Here is a 15782-nt window from a genome sequence, read left to right as displayed (position 1 = left end):
ACAGATTTGTTTTTCTGAAAAATAAACCCCATACTTTAAAATCCCCCAGAATATTGTTAACAGAGTCCTTAATTAGCCTACTCTTCTAACTATGGTTGCAATGAGCTGATACACTGCATACATTCAGCTACTCATTCAGTTATGGTGGAACAGGCCCAGTTTTTAGTGCCACAGCAATCCCTGGCCTCATGTTACTTAACTTATATAACACCTATTCAGTGGCTCGATGGTGTTTTAAGCCCCCAACGTCTCCTTCCAGCTAGGTTGATTTTAAGGCACCTGACCCTAACCTTAACCCTAACCCTAACCATAATCATTGCCTAATTCTAGTGCCAGCGCTGCCTGGAAGGAGACGTTGGGGGCTTAAAACACCAATAAACTATTCAGTGAGTCTCAAACAGTGAGGTAGGCTATAACAGGTTTTACATTTGGGCAAAAGAGAGCACTGTTATTGGATCAGTACTCGCCTCGGTTTCAGCAGACACCCTGAGTGTCGGCATAAGAAGAGAAAAAAGTTAGATCAGTGCATACTTCTAACCATCTGGATCAAAAACGATACGTCCACTGTAACAACATTAATTTAGAAGTTGCAGCTCTATTTTCTAATCCAGATTCCTAACATCTGCACTGGATTAGACTAACTGCAACTGCTGATGCCTCATATTAGTTTCAGCTAAACTTAAGAAAGTAAATTGTAACAGACACAAAGTTTTTAAAATTACATTTTTATATTGTTTATTATATATATTTTTTACATTAAAGTTGCCTACAGTTTTTGGATTTTATCTGAGATAGGCTACTTATGTGCTTATATGCTATTTGTTTCCGCTCTATTTTTTGCATTTGCTCAAAATATGTTAAACATAATATCATTATACTTTAGGCCATGTTGAAGTGAAAATGTGTCAATCCGATATTGTGACAAAGTGTTTTCTGATGCAAGAGTCACAACAGCAACACAATGGAAAAGTGCTGTGGGGGGGATGCAACATAAATACCGAAACTGGCAAATGTGAAGAAACACAAAACCATAAAAAAAGAAAGAAATGGGTCTCCAGTGGTTTTGGTTTTGCTGTCAGCCGCTTGCCATGTTGGTCTTTTTTTTTTTTTTTTTTTTTTTTTTTTTACCAAGAAACACATCCTGAGGTAGATGTGAATCATTAGCAGTTAGCTTCATCAGTCATCAGTCATCCAAGACAACTTGCACATCTGCAGATCTTTTGCAGATAAAGGGTAGCCTTTATGAAATAAAGAATAATAGCCTATGTCTTTAACAGAATATTTTCACAACCAAGGCGTCTTTAGTGACAGTGTTTAGCGAGTATTAATCAATACTCCTGAACGGCAATCAAACTGTCAAACTAGGCCACGCTGATCAAATACGGATCAAGATTCTGTTACTGCATTGCCTATTTCTCACATCAAATGTTTTCAGAAACATATTTTAGTGTAGCTGTGAGAAAAAGGCAATGCAGTAATAGAATCTTAATTCATATTTGATCAGCGCCGCATATACATTTGGAGATATAGAGATCGGAGTTCACAAGCAGATTGACACTGCCTTAGAAACTCCTCGGCTCTAACTGTTTCCGTGTCCCATTAGGTAACAGGTGGAGGCAGAAGAATGTGATTTTATAACAGATTATCTGTATATTATCTGTCATATTAAGTGTTAACAAACTGTAGCTTTTATGTATTAAATATCTGCATTTTTTTTATGAAAGTGGCCATCACGTGTCTAGTCTACACATACTGACTCAAAAAGAAAACTCTCCTTCCACTGAGGTCTAAACTGGGATTTTATTTGGAAAAGAGAAAGGGGTTTCATTACTACATATTTGCTTCATTACCGAAAATAAAAGCAACTTTTGCAGTCTATTCTAACATCCACACAAGAAATACAGTGTTGCATGATTTTATTTCTGTATTATTTTTTGTTTCTATCGCTACTTTATTCAAAATGCATGTCCTCAATACCTTTCACAGGATATGACACAAGGTTTGAGATAAAAGATGAATAGATAAAAAGATAATATCATTGAGCTGACTACATTTTCAGTTCCTGTTGTTTGCTCTCTGAACTCATCTCCCTTTATTTGATAAGAAACATCTTTCTCCCAAGTAAAGTCGCAATGCTCTCATGTTCTGGTGTGTCTCCACTCTTTGCCACCTGCAGTGGTGTCTTCCCCACATTGTTGGCCGCCTGCAGATTCACCTTCTTGTGCTGCCCCATGTGCCCAGCTTGGCCCCAGTTTACGAGCCTCTTCACTACCTCCTGGTGTCCACCTCGTGCAGCACAGTGTAGAGGGGTGTCTTTACTGTGATCTGTGCTGTTGATCTTTGCCCCAGCCTCCAGGAGCAGCGCCGTCACACTATCGTGGCCCCTCTCAGCCGCAGCATGAAGCGGCGTTTTCCTCCATGTATTCCTCTCCTCTGTCCCTCTGTTGTTGAGTAACTGTAGAAGAGCTGAAACCACGCCGGCGTGCCCAGCAGCTGCTGCGTAATGGAGAGGTGTGGAGCCGTCCATGTCTTTAGCCAGTCCCTTTGCCTTGTGGGACAACAGTGAGGTCACAGCATCTACTTTCCCCTCCGCAGCAGCCAGGTGAAGGGCAGTTCTTTTCTCCTTATCGGTGGTGTTTGGGTTGGCTTTGGCCGACAGCAGCAGGTCTACCACACAGCTTTCCCCCTGGGAGGAGGCTGCCCAGTGCAAGGCTGTCCTACCCAGCTTGTCTTTGATTTCTGGGTCTGCCTTGCCTTGAAGAAGCTGGGTCACTGAGTCTGCATGGCCCTGTTGACTGGCTATATGCAGAGGGGTCAGCCCATCCTGGGCTAACGCATTTACCTAAGGAAATGACACACAACTCTCAGTCTCCACAAACATAAACACACATCTACAAAATGGACACCAATGAGCAACTGGTTTGACAATTACCTGTGCTCCAGCTTGTAGCAACACATCAACTAGTTCTGGCCTATTGCACTGAGCTGCCAGGTGTAAAGGGGTTTGTCCTTTAGGTCCAGTTATGTCGGGGTCTAATCCCTTATTCAGCAACGTCTGCACTATGGGCACGCTGCCACTGTAGACGGCCAGGTGCAATGCTGAGGACAGGTCGGATAATGTAGCATCCAGTTTGGCCTGTTTTGCTACCAGCACTCTGAAATGAAAAAAATAAGGTCACTGTTTAAGATATACAAATAGTTAGACTATAGCCACGACGTTCCACTTCCAGGATTGTTCCGGCGCCGACGGAAATTCCGCTGGATGTCCCTCTTTTCAGCAGGATGTCCGTTACCTTACGCTTTCTTTGTGTTGGAATTTTAAACTCCGGATTTCTGAGGACTATGGTTAACTGCTCCTCAGATCTCTGCAGGGTAAATCCAGACAGCTAGCTAGACTATCTGTCCAATCTGAGTTTTCTGATGCACGACACGTACGCATTACACCAAAACAAGTTCCTTCCCGAGGCTATTTTGCGGATTCACCGTGGCTCGGCCCAGCGCAAGACGATTGTGATTGGTTTAAAGAAATGCCAATAAACCAGAGCACGTTTTTCTCCCATCCCCGAATGCAGTGTTGACTAGCCAGACCCTCCTCCGCAGCGCTGGGGAGGAAGGTCTGGCAATGCAAGACTAACAAATAGCTAATAAACCGGTAGAATACAGAGAAAGGACTGGCTCAAAGTAAATATGGACTCATTAGCAGTAACAAGTATTGCAATAACAAGAAAGAGCTGCAGTAATGACCATATAGAATATGATTTGGTAGGAAGAAGAATGAGTACATTATATTGTATGTGTAGCCTACTGTGTGTATTGGATGTTTTAGATATGATTACATTCTATGTTCTGTTGTAGACATGTTATGGTTGGTTAATTGCTGTCTGTGAAAATCTGAAAAAGCCCCTACAACAGCAAAATATAAAGCCACAATGTGTGAAATTGAACAATATCGTACACCAGTGCCCCCTAGTGGGGGTTAAAAAAAACAACCTGTGGCAGTCAGCAACGTGTGCAGCTACGAAGGAGGCCTATGAAGTCACTGATAATAATCCCTCCTAACCATAGGTTTCCCTCAATGTGAATGTGTAGAACAGCCATGTCAGTTTATTTTAGCAACATTCAGTCCTTGCTGGAGAGTTACCTGAAGACCTCAGTGTGCCCCAGCTCAGCTGACAGCAGGAGAGGAGTGTACCCCTGTTTGTCTAACATGTTCACGTTTGCTCCGCTGTCTATGAGAGTGGCAACCAGTCCATCATGGTTCTGTTGAACAGCTGAGAAGAGAGCAGAGCCGAGGGCTTCTTCACTCCGAGCTCCTCTGGGATTACCTAGAGTTTAAACAAGATATAGTGTGAGCTTGTACGGTTGCAGCTTCCTTCTTTATTCATGTACAATTAACGTCTCCAAAAAGAAGTCTAACGCACGGGGATGTAGGTTACTAAATAACATAGGCCTGAACATCACTGGTGAAAAGACTCACCGAGCAGCAGACGGAGAATTGATTCTTCATTGAGCTTAAGGGCTTCATTTATGACATCATAGTCAACTTCAGCCCCTGCATTTAAAAGGACAGTCACCATTTTCTCATTGTTCCTGGAAACTGCGTGAAAAAGAGCTGTTTTTTTACTGTTGTTTCTGGCACCGACGGCGGCCCCGCTCTGCAGCAGCAGCTCTGCCAGCCTCCAGTTGTCCTCCATGGCTGCCATGTGAAGGAACATGTCCTGCGCGTGGCTCTCACACTGCTTGGCCTCCTCCTTCACCAGGACTTTCACAGAATCCAGGTGCTTATTGTCCGCTGCCAGGTGAACAGGGGTTTTGCTTTGTAGATCCAGAGTGTAGATGGGGGCCCCGGCCTGTATGAGGGCCCCGACTATCTCGGCGCGACCCCTGATGGCTGCTCTGTGAAGAGCTGTATGACCCTTATTATCCTGCAGGTTCAGTCTGGCTCCTTTACGGATCAAGAGCTCAATGATGGACAGGTGACCGTGCTCAGCAGCTACGTGTAAAAGAGTCTGACTGGAGGAATTGACAGCGTTAATATCAGTGTCTTCTAACAGCTCCTCCAGCAGTGCTAGCTCCCCGTCTGTAGCCATAATGTGGATGAGATCTTCCGGTTTACTTTGCACTGGTTTGTGCTCCTCTGGCTTTAAAAGTGGCACAGTGCTTCTGTCTTCCTTTTCAGGGCTAGATTTCTTAGTTGCTTTGGTGGCAAATAAAGTACGAGTCTTCTGAGTGACAATTCCACGTGTAATTTCCTCCATCCCCTCCTGCTCCCTCTCCAGCAAATATCCAATCAGCTGTCTCCTTGTGTCTCGTATACGTTCATTCACACCACCCAAATAGGTTTTGATTCGCAGATAAAGGTCGGGTTCTGCCAGCATAAGACACGGATGAAAGAATTTCCGACACGCTCTTTCCCCTTTGGCCTCCAGGATCTCCAGGACCCTGGAGTTTTGATCTTTGCGAGTCCTGATGGTCAAGACAATGGATCTCTTTGCTGCCGTCATCACCCCCTCTGTGACGAGAAGATCCAGTAGATCCTCGGTGTGTGTGATCCCATAAACTAGGTCCCTTCTCTTTGCCTGGATCACATCCACAGCATAGGGGTTGATGTAGGTTGATGTCGCTTGAGCATCAAAACCCTTGAGTATATTGAACATTTTAAATACGCTGGGAAACTGAAGATTGTCTTTTCACATGCAGCAAGTCACTGTCATAACTCTGGCTGTGTGTGTGTGTGTGTGTGTGTGTGTATGTGTTATTGCTTATTGCTAAGTGAAACAGCTCCTAGCAACAAAATACTGCCATTCAGATCTGTCCAGCTCAACCTGCTTTTTAGAAGATTATGTGACCAAATGACATTGTTAGTTTTCACTAGCATTTCTGCAGTATGGCAGTTATGATAGCCATAGGTTATTACTTTGAAATGTGTAACTTAAATAATATTACACTGTTTCTGAGCGTGATCTGTGTAAAATTCTTATTTAAAAAAAAAAACTTGAATACAGTTTCTTATAAACAGGTTTTGAAACTTAGCTGTTTTAAGATGTGTTTGTGTGTGCGTGTGTGTGTATGTGTGTGTTTGCGTGCACGTGAGAGAGGAAATGAATGAGAGTGCATTACTAAACATATGTGGGTTGTGGGTGGAGAAATGGGGCCCTCCCTGGATAACCCCATTCTGCTTAGTGTCTGAATCATATTGAAATATATGTGAAAATTCAGTGAGTGTGTCTTATAGGCTAATTGAAACATAATTTGTCCTGATGGCGTGCATGCCATTTTGCATGCCAAGCGTTTTCTATGAAGTTATTTATTTGTGTCAGATGTGCCGCATGCAGTCAGTGGTGGAGGAAGTATTCAGGTCATTCTCTGAAGTAATTACAATTATGTATAGGCTAAATAGGCTAGGATTGAATTGTAGTATTTCATTATTATTACTGATGAATTAACACGTATGCATCATTTTAATATTGTGCTAGTTGAGGTAGATATAGGCTAGATAGATACTTTATGGTTACATATTTTGTCTGTAAAATCTTAATCTGCAAAGTCACTAAATATAACTGTTATATAACTGTTAAATAAATGTAGCCTAGTGGAGTAAAAGGTAGGTGACAATATTTCCCCTAAAATATAGTAAAGTTGCATAAAAGGGAAGTATTCATCTAATTGTACAGTAGGCTTGAATGTAGTCTTGACAACGTCATGTTAGCAGTTATAAACTCCAGATCTACAGCTGATCTTTTTCTTTGTTACTTTGTTGTTAATTTCGACATTCAATAGGGTAGTTATTTTTTTTTTGCCGTTGTAATATTTTCATTGACTGTCCCTGTTGAATAAATTCTTAAGGCTCACCGTATTATGCAGCGATTACAGAGTCCAGTCACTTCCCGTACTACACGCCTCCTACGTCGTGACGTAGATCTTCCGAGGGCTCCCTCTCCTTATATGGTAGGAAAGGACTCCCTTTCCGGGAATGATGCCATGCTGCCCAAGTTTGAGAAATCCGAAAAGGTTAAAGCAGATTAATGGATACATTAGAGTCCTCATTATAATAATATATAATATATAACTATAATAGTTTATTTGGACCTAACAAACTGATTAGAATACCGCCAGACATCAAGTTTTGTAATTGGGTTATTATAACTAAATTGTATAGCCTATAATAATGGATATTGAATTAGCCTAATGGAATTTAATTTGTTTAGGAATTTATTTTGATAAAACCATTGACCAACAGTTGAATGAGCTGCACTGATGCGTCAAACCATGACAATCTTCCTTATGGATCTGTAAGAAGAAAAAAAAATACGTAAAGAGAAAGAAAGAAAAGAAGGGAAAATGAAAAGAAAGGCAACATTGTAAAATAGAATTAGACATAATAGGCCTATCTAGATCACATTTAGTCTTTATTGTGTATCAAGATATCCTTCCAGCGTTCATATTTAATAACCTGTCCTGTTTCTTTGACACCTGAAATAAAAAATTAAATAAAATGAAGTTAATTTAATTAAAGCAACAACTGATGAGCCAATAGTGCAAGCTGCTGTGGAGGCATGAGGACTTTGAGATGGCAACATTTCATTTCATCTCTCAGGTAAATCAGTCTGTGTCGCCCTCTTGTGTTTCATGATCAGCAGGACACACTGGTGCCTTATGAGTGTTCATAAGATAATAATACAATATAACAGTTTAACCTGAGTGCCATATCTGACCTATCCTGACACATTCACCTGCTCTAATTATGTTTGCTGGGTTTACTGTGGAAATTAAGCCAAATGGATGTTCCAATCAATAGAATTTCTTTTTTGGCTGGTGTTGTGAGTGAAGCAAATCTACCAGCCAATTGCATATTACCATCATTTGGCATGGTGGATGGTGCTAATTTTGAACCCTGCTTGTATATGGCCACAATCTATTGTTACTTCATAAATGTATATTTATATTTACACAGCTGAAGGGTTTTGACAAAAAGCCAGTCAAAAGAACATATTGGGATGGATTAACCAACACCACTGATGATAGTAACAAACTTTGAACATCTTTGTCTTGTGTGAGTACCTCATTTAAAGGTCTGTGAACGACCCCTATCATTCAGATTTTTGCTATTCCTTTGTTTACATTTTTATTAGGCTATTGTTTGTTCCTTTGAGCTACTTTTTCAGGGAGGAACTTACAGCATACTCATTGAGAGCAGCTACGGTATCTGACAACATAGGTTACAATGTACCAAGAATATACTCTCCCACAAAACCACAGAGGTACTTTTACCTTTTTAATGAGTTACCTTTTCATTTGCAATAGAAGATCTGAGACTTTATCTGAGTTTGTTTTCGACATGCTGGGGCTTACAACAGGACAGGAAATATGAATAACTGCAATAGCCTATGATTTTCCTGTTATGTGTTGAATCAGTGACACCTTAGATGTCTTCAGTACAGTTCTATTGCTAATTTCAACCTGTTGTAACTCTGTAACAGTGCTGTAGTTACAACATGTCCTCCTTTTCGTGCCATATAGTGTTAACACTGAGAATAATGGGAGGTTTTGTATAATATGTATACTGTGTTGAGACATAAAGTGGCGATCTCAGCCCGCGGTCTACAGGATTGGCCTCCATCAGTAGCCTAGTAAGTGAGCCTGGTCTGTCAGCTGAAACAATCACTTAGCCTGGATCAATACTAGCACTAATGGAATTAGCCTTGAGGTACTGGGAACTAGCAGCTCTTGCAACATGTTGCAACATGTTTTATTGTTTGAGCTCCTGACATGGCACACCCACTTATTTTTTCTTCCCTGTCAAACACTTACAAAAACACAGAGGCAATGTGGCTTCATTTGATCTGGTTTATTTTCTTAAATATTGATCATATTTCTGAAGTGCTCAGAAAACAAAACATAAAAAAAATGATACAGTATTCTTATTACAAATGGTAAACATAAGTCGAGTTGATCTTATATACATAAAACAATGAGTGAAACCCCATTAAACAACTTTAGAAAAAAACAAGTAAATCTTGAAGCTTTTTCTAACTGAATTTCTTACAATTAAGAAAGAAAAAAGTACATTGTACTGTAACTCAGAAGTCAGGCAGCTTTTGTTACAACTTTTCAGCCATTTAGAGTTGGCCAACACGCCCATGTTTGAGGCCGTTATGGCTACAGCAAGAAAAGTCTCTATTGCAGGTTCTTAAATCCTCTAATACTGAATGTCTCCTTTGATGGTCATGATAAGGTCCGTGCAGAGCTGGGTGTAAATCAAGAAAATGTCAGTCCTGTCCAGTTCTGTATAACAAAAAACAAGAAACAGCACGAAACAGAAAGGTATCCTGCTTGCATGCCCTCTCTGGTTCATGGCTACTGTCACTTTCCCCGAGCCCCTCTCTGGAACGCGCCACCAGGTAGCGCGTGGCACTCAGGAACTTTAGCGCGGCCCCCCAGGGTCCCGCCAGTGTCGGGCCACATCATTCCAAATCCCGTCACGACTTCAGGAGATACGGCCACTCACTATCACAGGACGCGTGGTTTCATTCAACTACAGTCTTTTCGTCCCTCCGCCGCCGCTGACACGCCTCAGAAGGTCTGGAGCTGCTGCGTTAACATGAGCTGGCACCCGCTGTTGACGTGGTTCATCACCTTCTGTTTCAGCTGGGCCACCTGCTCGCGCAACATGTTGGCAGTGGACGCGAGCTCCGAGTTCTGGGACTTGAGGTTCTTCACTTTATCCTCCAGCCTCGAGATGCGCTCCAGCTTCCTCTTCCGGCACTTGGAGGCAGCGATGCGGTTCCTCATCCTCTTTCTCTCGGCCTTGATGCGCTCCTGGTTCTCCATGTCGATTGGGGAGAGGGGAGGCGTCTCCCCCGGCATCTCGGGCACGGTTTGGGGCTCCTCTTTGAGCGCCGTGAGCCGGTGGAGCTGGCCGGAGGACGCCTGCCCGTAGATGGGAAGCTGCGGCGGGGCAGCAGGGAAGGACATAGTCGGGGCTGAGGTGGTGTAATTCGGTGCCGAGACGGTGCTGATGGCCGGGTTAAAAGTGTTCAAGTCCTCGTAAACCGGCGAGTCGGAGCGCATGGCTGCGTTGTTGTTGTTGTAAACGGTGGCACCGGCAACAGATGAAACAGGAGGCAGGGCAGTGTTGACACTGGTCTGAGGAGCCGAGGTGACGCTCGCGTTAGCCGTGCCCGGCATGTGCTGGTGGTGAAGCTCAGCCAGGGCTCGGACGAAGCCCTCGGCGAAGCCCTCCTGCTCGTCCGTGACATTCTTGGGACACATGAACTGAGTCGGGGTCGGCGTGGTGGTGATGAGCCCGTTGCTGGACTGGATGATGAGCCGCTCCAGCTCCGGGGAAGCCAGCTTCAGCAAGCCCACGTCGGGAGAGGTGAGGACGTCGCCGGCTTTGGCGCGGAGGTGAGGCTTCAGAGTGCCCGTCGGGTCGCTCAGGTTCAGTGTCATGTTGTGTTTCAGCGCTTTGGGGTTGCTGTATCCGTAGCCGGCGTTGTCTTGCTGGGAGAAAGCGTTGAGTGAGTCGTCATAGAAAGTAGTTTCCATCTTGGTATACATGGAAGAGAAACCAAAGTAGCTAAAAAAAAAAAAAAAGAAAGTCTTCTACAAAACTACTTTTCGTTCCCCCCACCTTCTCTTCTTCCTGGTTTATCACTTGACTGAAAAACACTGGTTTCCAAACGTCCTCTTTGCGTGTAAACTTCCAAATTTTGAGCGCGCACGTTCTTGACAGGAATCAGGACTTACTTCTTTCAGCCAGTGACGGTCGACTGTTCAGTGCCGAGTGCTATTATAGCTCACACAGCTTTTGCTGAAGTATCCAGACTTCCAGTCTGTGAGCAGAATGAGCCGAGTGTCTCTAACTTTTCTTGTCCGGCACCGAGAGCGTCTGCGGCTCCTTCCTCTGCCTGGATGTGTGTATTACTACTCCGTGCTTGCTGGAGGCAAACCTTATCTGCTGCCGCTGCCTCTCCAAAAATAGCCATGATGTCATGACAGGGCTCTCCCATTGGCCGATGGGCGTGTCGATGGGCGTGTCCAAAGCCCTCCGATAAGGCGCGTTGCCATGACGACCACCCAGAAGATTCTTAATCTCGCGGTGGATTGTGGGATGATGTAATGCTGTAAGGAGAGCGTAGGCGCGGTGCATTGTGGGATGACGTATTGTTTTTGAATCTCTGGTTACCCGCTTTACTGTCAGTGGCGGGACAACCAGTGTTGCTGCTGTACCACTCTCCTCTCTCCAATTATTTTGTTGTGAAACTGCTCTACTCTAGCCTACATCTGTTTTCTTGTCATCTGACTTTTATTTTTTGTACACTTGTTCTGTTTACATAAAGTTTTTGGACACATATACGCCTTTAATTTAACATTAGAATCCCTTAAAAGTAGCCTACATTTGAATGGTCTCTAATAGCCTATGAATTAAAAAAAAAAAAAATTTGGATCATAACATCTATTTTAGTCTACTGATGTGTCAAAATGACACGTTCTCTTCTCTCTTACTACATTTGAAAAAGATATATGCTCTCATGACTCTAACAGTAAAGGAAAATAACACTATTCTTCCATTCAAATTCATCATTGTTTATATGGCTTCAAAACAGCTATTGTCATACAGTAAAAAAAAATTTTCTTCTATTCTGTTATCCAAGTTTATCTGACTTCAAAATACCATTTTGTGATACGGTAAAGGAACATGGCTCGTCTGTTCTATTCTGCAAATAAAGTTCATGCACTTTCAACCACACTGCAAAAAGAGATGTGTTAAATATATTTAATTTTAATTTTTTAGCACATGTGGTGAGTTAGATTCAGGTACTACACGTGTGAAATTTTACACAATAGATGTGTGAGCAATTTTAACCCAGAAATTGTGTCAGGTAAATTTTACACTCAAATATGTAATATCAAAACATTAAGTGCTGATTATGTGTAGCTGAAAATTACCAGAAACGACTAATAATGTGTTAACATTACCAAGCATATGTAATCATAAAAAAATAAAGGGAGACAAATGTCAAAATATATTTGCCATTTAAGGAGTGCAAAGTACAACAAAAGCTGAGATATACAGTGATAAGAGTAATATCAGAAGCATGAATGCATATTAAAAGATACAATCACACAGTTATGACTAATGGATGACATGTAACAAGATATAGCCTAGCAGTAATAACACAGCTGCATGAATACATGTTTAGATCTCTGAGATAATAATAAAAATCGCCCCATCAAAGTAAGCATAGTTAATCTGTATGAAAACCACATACTTGCATATAACAATAAACCACACACAGTTATGACTAATGGATGACATGTAAGCTTCAAGCCATAGGCTATTATATCTGACATTAATACATTTACATTACCTCCACATTATTTTATGCTACTCTATTCTATTCTCTATTATATTATATTCTACAGTAGCCTATTCTATTCTATTATTTGCCAAATATCTAAACAGCAGCTGAATTGGAGCTCTAATTTCTGAGGGAACTGGAGAAAGTTGTGAGCTCAAAAAACTTGGAAAAGTGAATGTAAATATGTGAAAACAAATTATACATTTTTCCGTGTGTGTGTGTGTGTGTGTGTGCTCGTAGTGGAAAGTCTTCTTGTTCTGACTGTCATTCGGTCTGGGACATCATGGTGGTCTCTGGTTGGTGGTCCCTCTATAAATTGTTCTATATAGCCCACATACACAAAACACTAGCTTTGATTAGTGGGAGTTTAAATTTGACACCTGGGCAGGTTAATATAAACACAGACGTATTTACTTATTTAAGAAATGCATTAAAGCTCTGTTATTTACCTGACGTGTAGAGCCAAGTCCATCTTATTGAGTCATGTACTTTGGTACCTACCAGTCTTTCCTGCCTGCAGTCATTAGGAGACAGATTTAATGGGACCTTTTTTGCTTTTACCACTGCATGGACCACACGTCTGAAAAGCTACATTTAAGACCTTTTATTTCTGCTGCAACTACAGATTGTTAAAGATAGATTTACTGACGTCTGTTCGTCCTCATAAAGAGCAAGTACATTTCCTATTATCCATGTCAGGGTGTGTAATTAGTGTAGTGCAGTCCATTGTCCCCTGGCCCCTGGTCAGAAATCACAGCCGGTTTAATGGCAGGAGGTTAACCGGTGTGTCTTACGTGTTACCCTCTAGTCCTCCACACTCCCACTGTCTGGGTCATTTTCTGCCCTGCCAGCTTTACCGCCTACTATCTCCAGCACACCACGGCTAAATATGTCCCCCTTGTGTGACAAGTAAATCAGTCCCCTGGTGCTGGCTGGCTCAGAGAGGCACCTAAGGAGGATGAACCGGATCATAAAACACCACCACTGCTGCTAATGTTGTCTTTACGTACTGTTGTATATGTCAAACCATGGCAATCAATGAAGTCGGATATAATCTGACCTAACTGGTTGATTTAACTGATCTTGTTGCAGTTTATTCCTTGATTGAAATGCTTAAAAGAAGATTATCTTTACAGTTATGCACACATAAGGAAAGGTTCAGGTGGCTCCGATGCATTTATATTTTTTCATCACTTTCTTTCATTTTTCCGGGTATCTTTAGATTCAGGTTAACAGGTAACAAACCTATACAGTCTTTTTTTTTATTTTCACTTTCTGATAGTTTCATTCACTTTGTCATATTTTTATATCTATCTTTCTGGGGACGAAATAAGCCGAAGCAGAATAAGGACAAGTTGTTACGTTGCATGTTTACACTCAATGTTCCACTGGCACATTCTGAAATATTTATCCACTTTGGCTCATTCATCTATTCATGACTGCTTCTGAATTAAAGCACATGAAAGAATCATAAGTAGGTGGTCTAGTGTACCCCACCCCCACCCTCCCCCGGCAGGGATCCTTATGTATGACTTCACCCATTGTCCCAAATAGACAAATTAAGTTAGGGTTAAAACTATGATGTCATTTAAAGTTATTATCTCGTTTAAATGAAAGCTCTTTTCAAAGTCAAATCCCATAGCAAAAGTCAGACCATTGGTAAATTCTGTTTTATATATACTTTCAAATAGTGTTTCATACAGAACCCTTAAATGTTTCAATATGGCTGGAGCGCTGGATGAATTGGGCCTGCTTTTCTTCCCTGGTCGCCATGCGTAAAGTTTAAAGGGATAACCACAGCATGGTAGTTTGCCAAAGTAATTTTCTGTGTAGGAATGTATGGGAGAATCAGCATGGAGGAACCCTACTGTTTAAGTGACTTTCAACATGAGGTTGGTATATCCTGCTGCTGCCTTGGTTCAGGACATTTGGTCACTTGTGGTCACATGCAACTCTTATTTGTCCTCGCATGTAGAAGCATAGAGGCAGGGGGCTTCGGAGGGGAGAAGCCGATTGTTAACAGTGTTGAGAAATGTTGGCAAAAAGTAGCCACATCCAACTGATAATAATTCAAATAACAATTTCTTGTTTCGATTTGTGTGATAATCGGTCTCATATAAATGACATAGCCTACATATTCTAAGTCAGGCAGCAAACCATACTCACTTATTTTAGCTGATTCGCTGCCACCAGTGGAACAGGGACTCTTTTTATGAGACATGCTCTTCTAATTGAATTATCTCTGGTTGGTGGAGCTAACTGCAGGCTCTCAGGACTTTGGAAAGTGAGGTTTCAGTACTGTGGAAAAACCAAACTCTGATAGATGGATAGGTAGCAGCGTAACTTACTTACGTACTTACTTTAGTACTTTCCATCTGTGAAAAATACAAAATCAATAATAACAATCTGGAGAGAAATATAGGAGCCTTGCAATCTTAATGACTCCCAAATAAGCACATACGGTATACAGTACAATGTATCTAGTTTACATTGTTTGGCCTAATGATGGCACTAGATTAAAAGTCTGAAGATCATCAATGTTATGAAAATTCATCCTGAGGGAGACATGAATGTGTGTACCAAATTTCATGGCAATCCACCCAATTCAGACATTTGACAGATGTCAACCAAAGTCATTGGGGTACATCATCTGGGTACCATGATAGTCTGTATAAACCTTTGCGCCAATCCACCAAGTAAATAGAGATATTTAACAGGATAAGTGAAAACTTTGACATGCTCATTAGGATTCATCCTCTGGGCACCATGACCTTCTGTAACATTTTTTTATTTGTTTTATGGCAATCCATCCAACTGTTTAGATATCTTAACTTATCTTATAAGATATCCAAGACGTTTTTATACTATACAAGTAGTGGTGATTCAGCTCATTTTCACATTCCTTTCCCCTCCATCTGTGTTTTATTGTCAAGATTGCAAACGAACAAAGACAAACTTACATGTTTTTCAAGCACTGTGTTCCTGCTCAGCTGCATCCTGACCCGAGGTGGTACAATTGGGCCTTCTGTGTTGTTTAGTCTTCAGCCTTTCATCCATCAATCGCTGCTTCTCAAACCTTTTTTTTCTCCCCCTCCCTCTCTCCTGACTCTCACCTCTTTCACTCCCTCCGTCGTGACGTTACCTCGGCACTGTTTTTTCCCTCTAGAGCCCAAATGTCCTGTACACACACACACACACACACACACACGCACACACACAAACACTTTGCCTTTCTGTTATCTTTCTCCTTCTCTCTCCCTCTCCCTCTCATCTTACTCCTATCAGTGGCTGTCCAGACAGCAGGATTTCCCCTCTGATGGAAACAGACTTTGGTGCAGTTGTATTGTTTCAGCAGTTCTTTTCAGTGAAATCTCAGAGCTTTCTGTGTTTGTGTTGCTATCATTGAAAGTTAAACCA

General features: G+C 41.8%; 2 protein-coding genes across 2 annotated transcripts; both read right to left on the bottom strand.

Annotated features, from left to right (window-relative positions):
• Positions 1-2092: 2092 nt before the first annotated feature.
• Positions 2093-5707, bottom strand: caiap (CARD- and ANK-containing Inflammasome Adaptor Protein). Its single transcript, XM_028588057.1, has 4 exons — positions 4478-5707; positions 4142-4325; positions 2933-3155; positions 2093-2842 (listed from the first exon to the last, which is right to left on the bottom strand). Exons 1-4 carry the CDS (start codon positions 5655-5657, stop codon positions 2093-2095), a joined length of 2337 nt encoding a protein of 778 aa, XP_028443858.1. The 5' UTR covers positions 5658-5707.
• Positions 5708-9418: 3711 nt separating this feature from the next.
• jun (Jun proto-oncogene, AP-1 transcription factor subunit) lies at positions 9419-10957 on the bottom strand. The gene has a single exon (XM_028588058.1). It carries the CDS (start codon positions 10558-10560, stop codon positions 9574-9576), a length of 987 nt encoding a protein of 328 aa, XP_028443859.1. The 5' UTR covers positions 10561-10957; the 3' UTR covers positions 9419-9573.
• Between the last annotated feature and the right edge of the window lie 4825 nt (positions 10958-15782).

The sequence above is a fragment of the Perca flavescens genome, chromosome 9 (genome assembly GCF_004354835.1).
Source record: "Perca flavescens isolate YP-PL-M2 chromosome 9, PFLA_1.0, whole genome shotgun sequence".
Classification (NCBI taxonomy): Eukaryota; Metazoa; Chordata; class Actinopteri; order Perciformes; family Percidae; genus Perca; species Perca flavescens.
Note: the sequence above shows the minus strand (reverse complement) of the source record. Positions and strands in the feature narration are given on the sequence as shown.

What these genes read in the sequence shown, in the direction of transcription:
- caiap (XM_028588057.1), bottom strand. Translation starts at nt 5,657, where the DNA reads ATGTTCAATATACTCAAGGGTTTTGATGCTCAAGCGACATCAACCTAC. An exon ending in AATTCTCCGTCTGCTGCTCG is followed by an intron (nt 4,326 to 4,477) that starts GTGAGTCTTTTC and finishes TTTAAACTCTAG; the next exon opens with GTAATCCCAGAGGAGCTCGG. An exon ending in GGGCACACTGAGGTCTTCAG is followed by an intron (nt 3,156 to 4,141) that starts GTAACTCTCCAG and finishes TTTTCATTTCAG; the next exon opens with AGTGCTGGTAGCAAAACAGG.
- jun (XM_028588058.1), bottom strand. Translation starts at nt 10,560, where the DNA reads ATGTATACCAAGATGGAAACTACTTTCTATGACGACTCACTCAACGCT.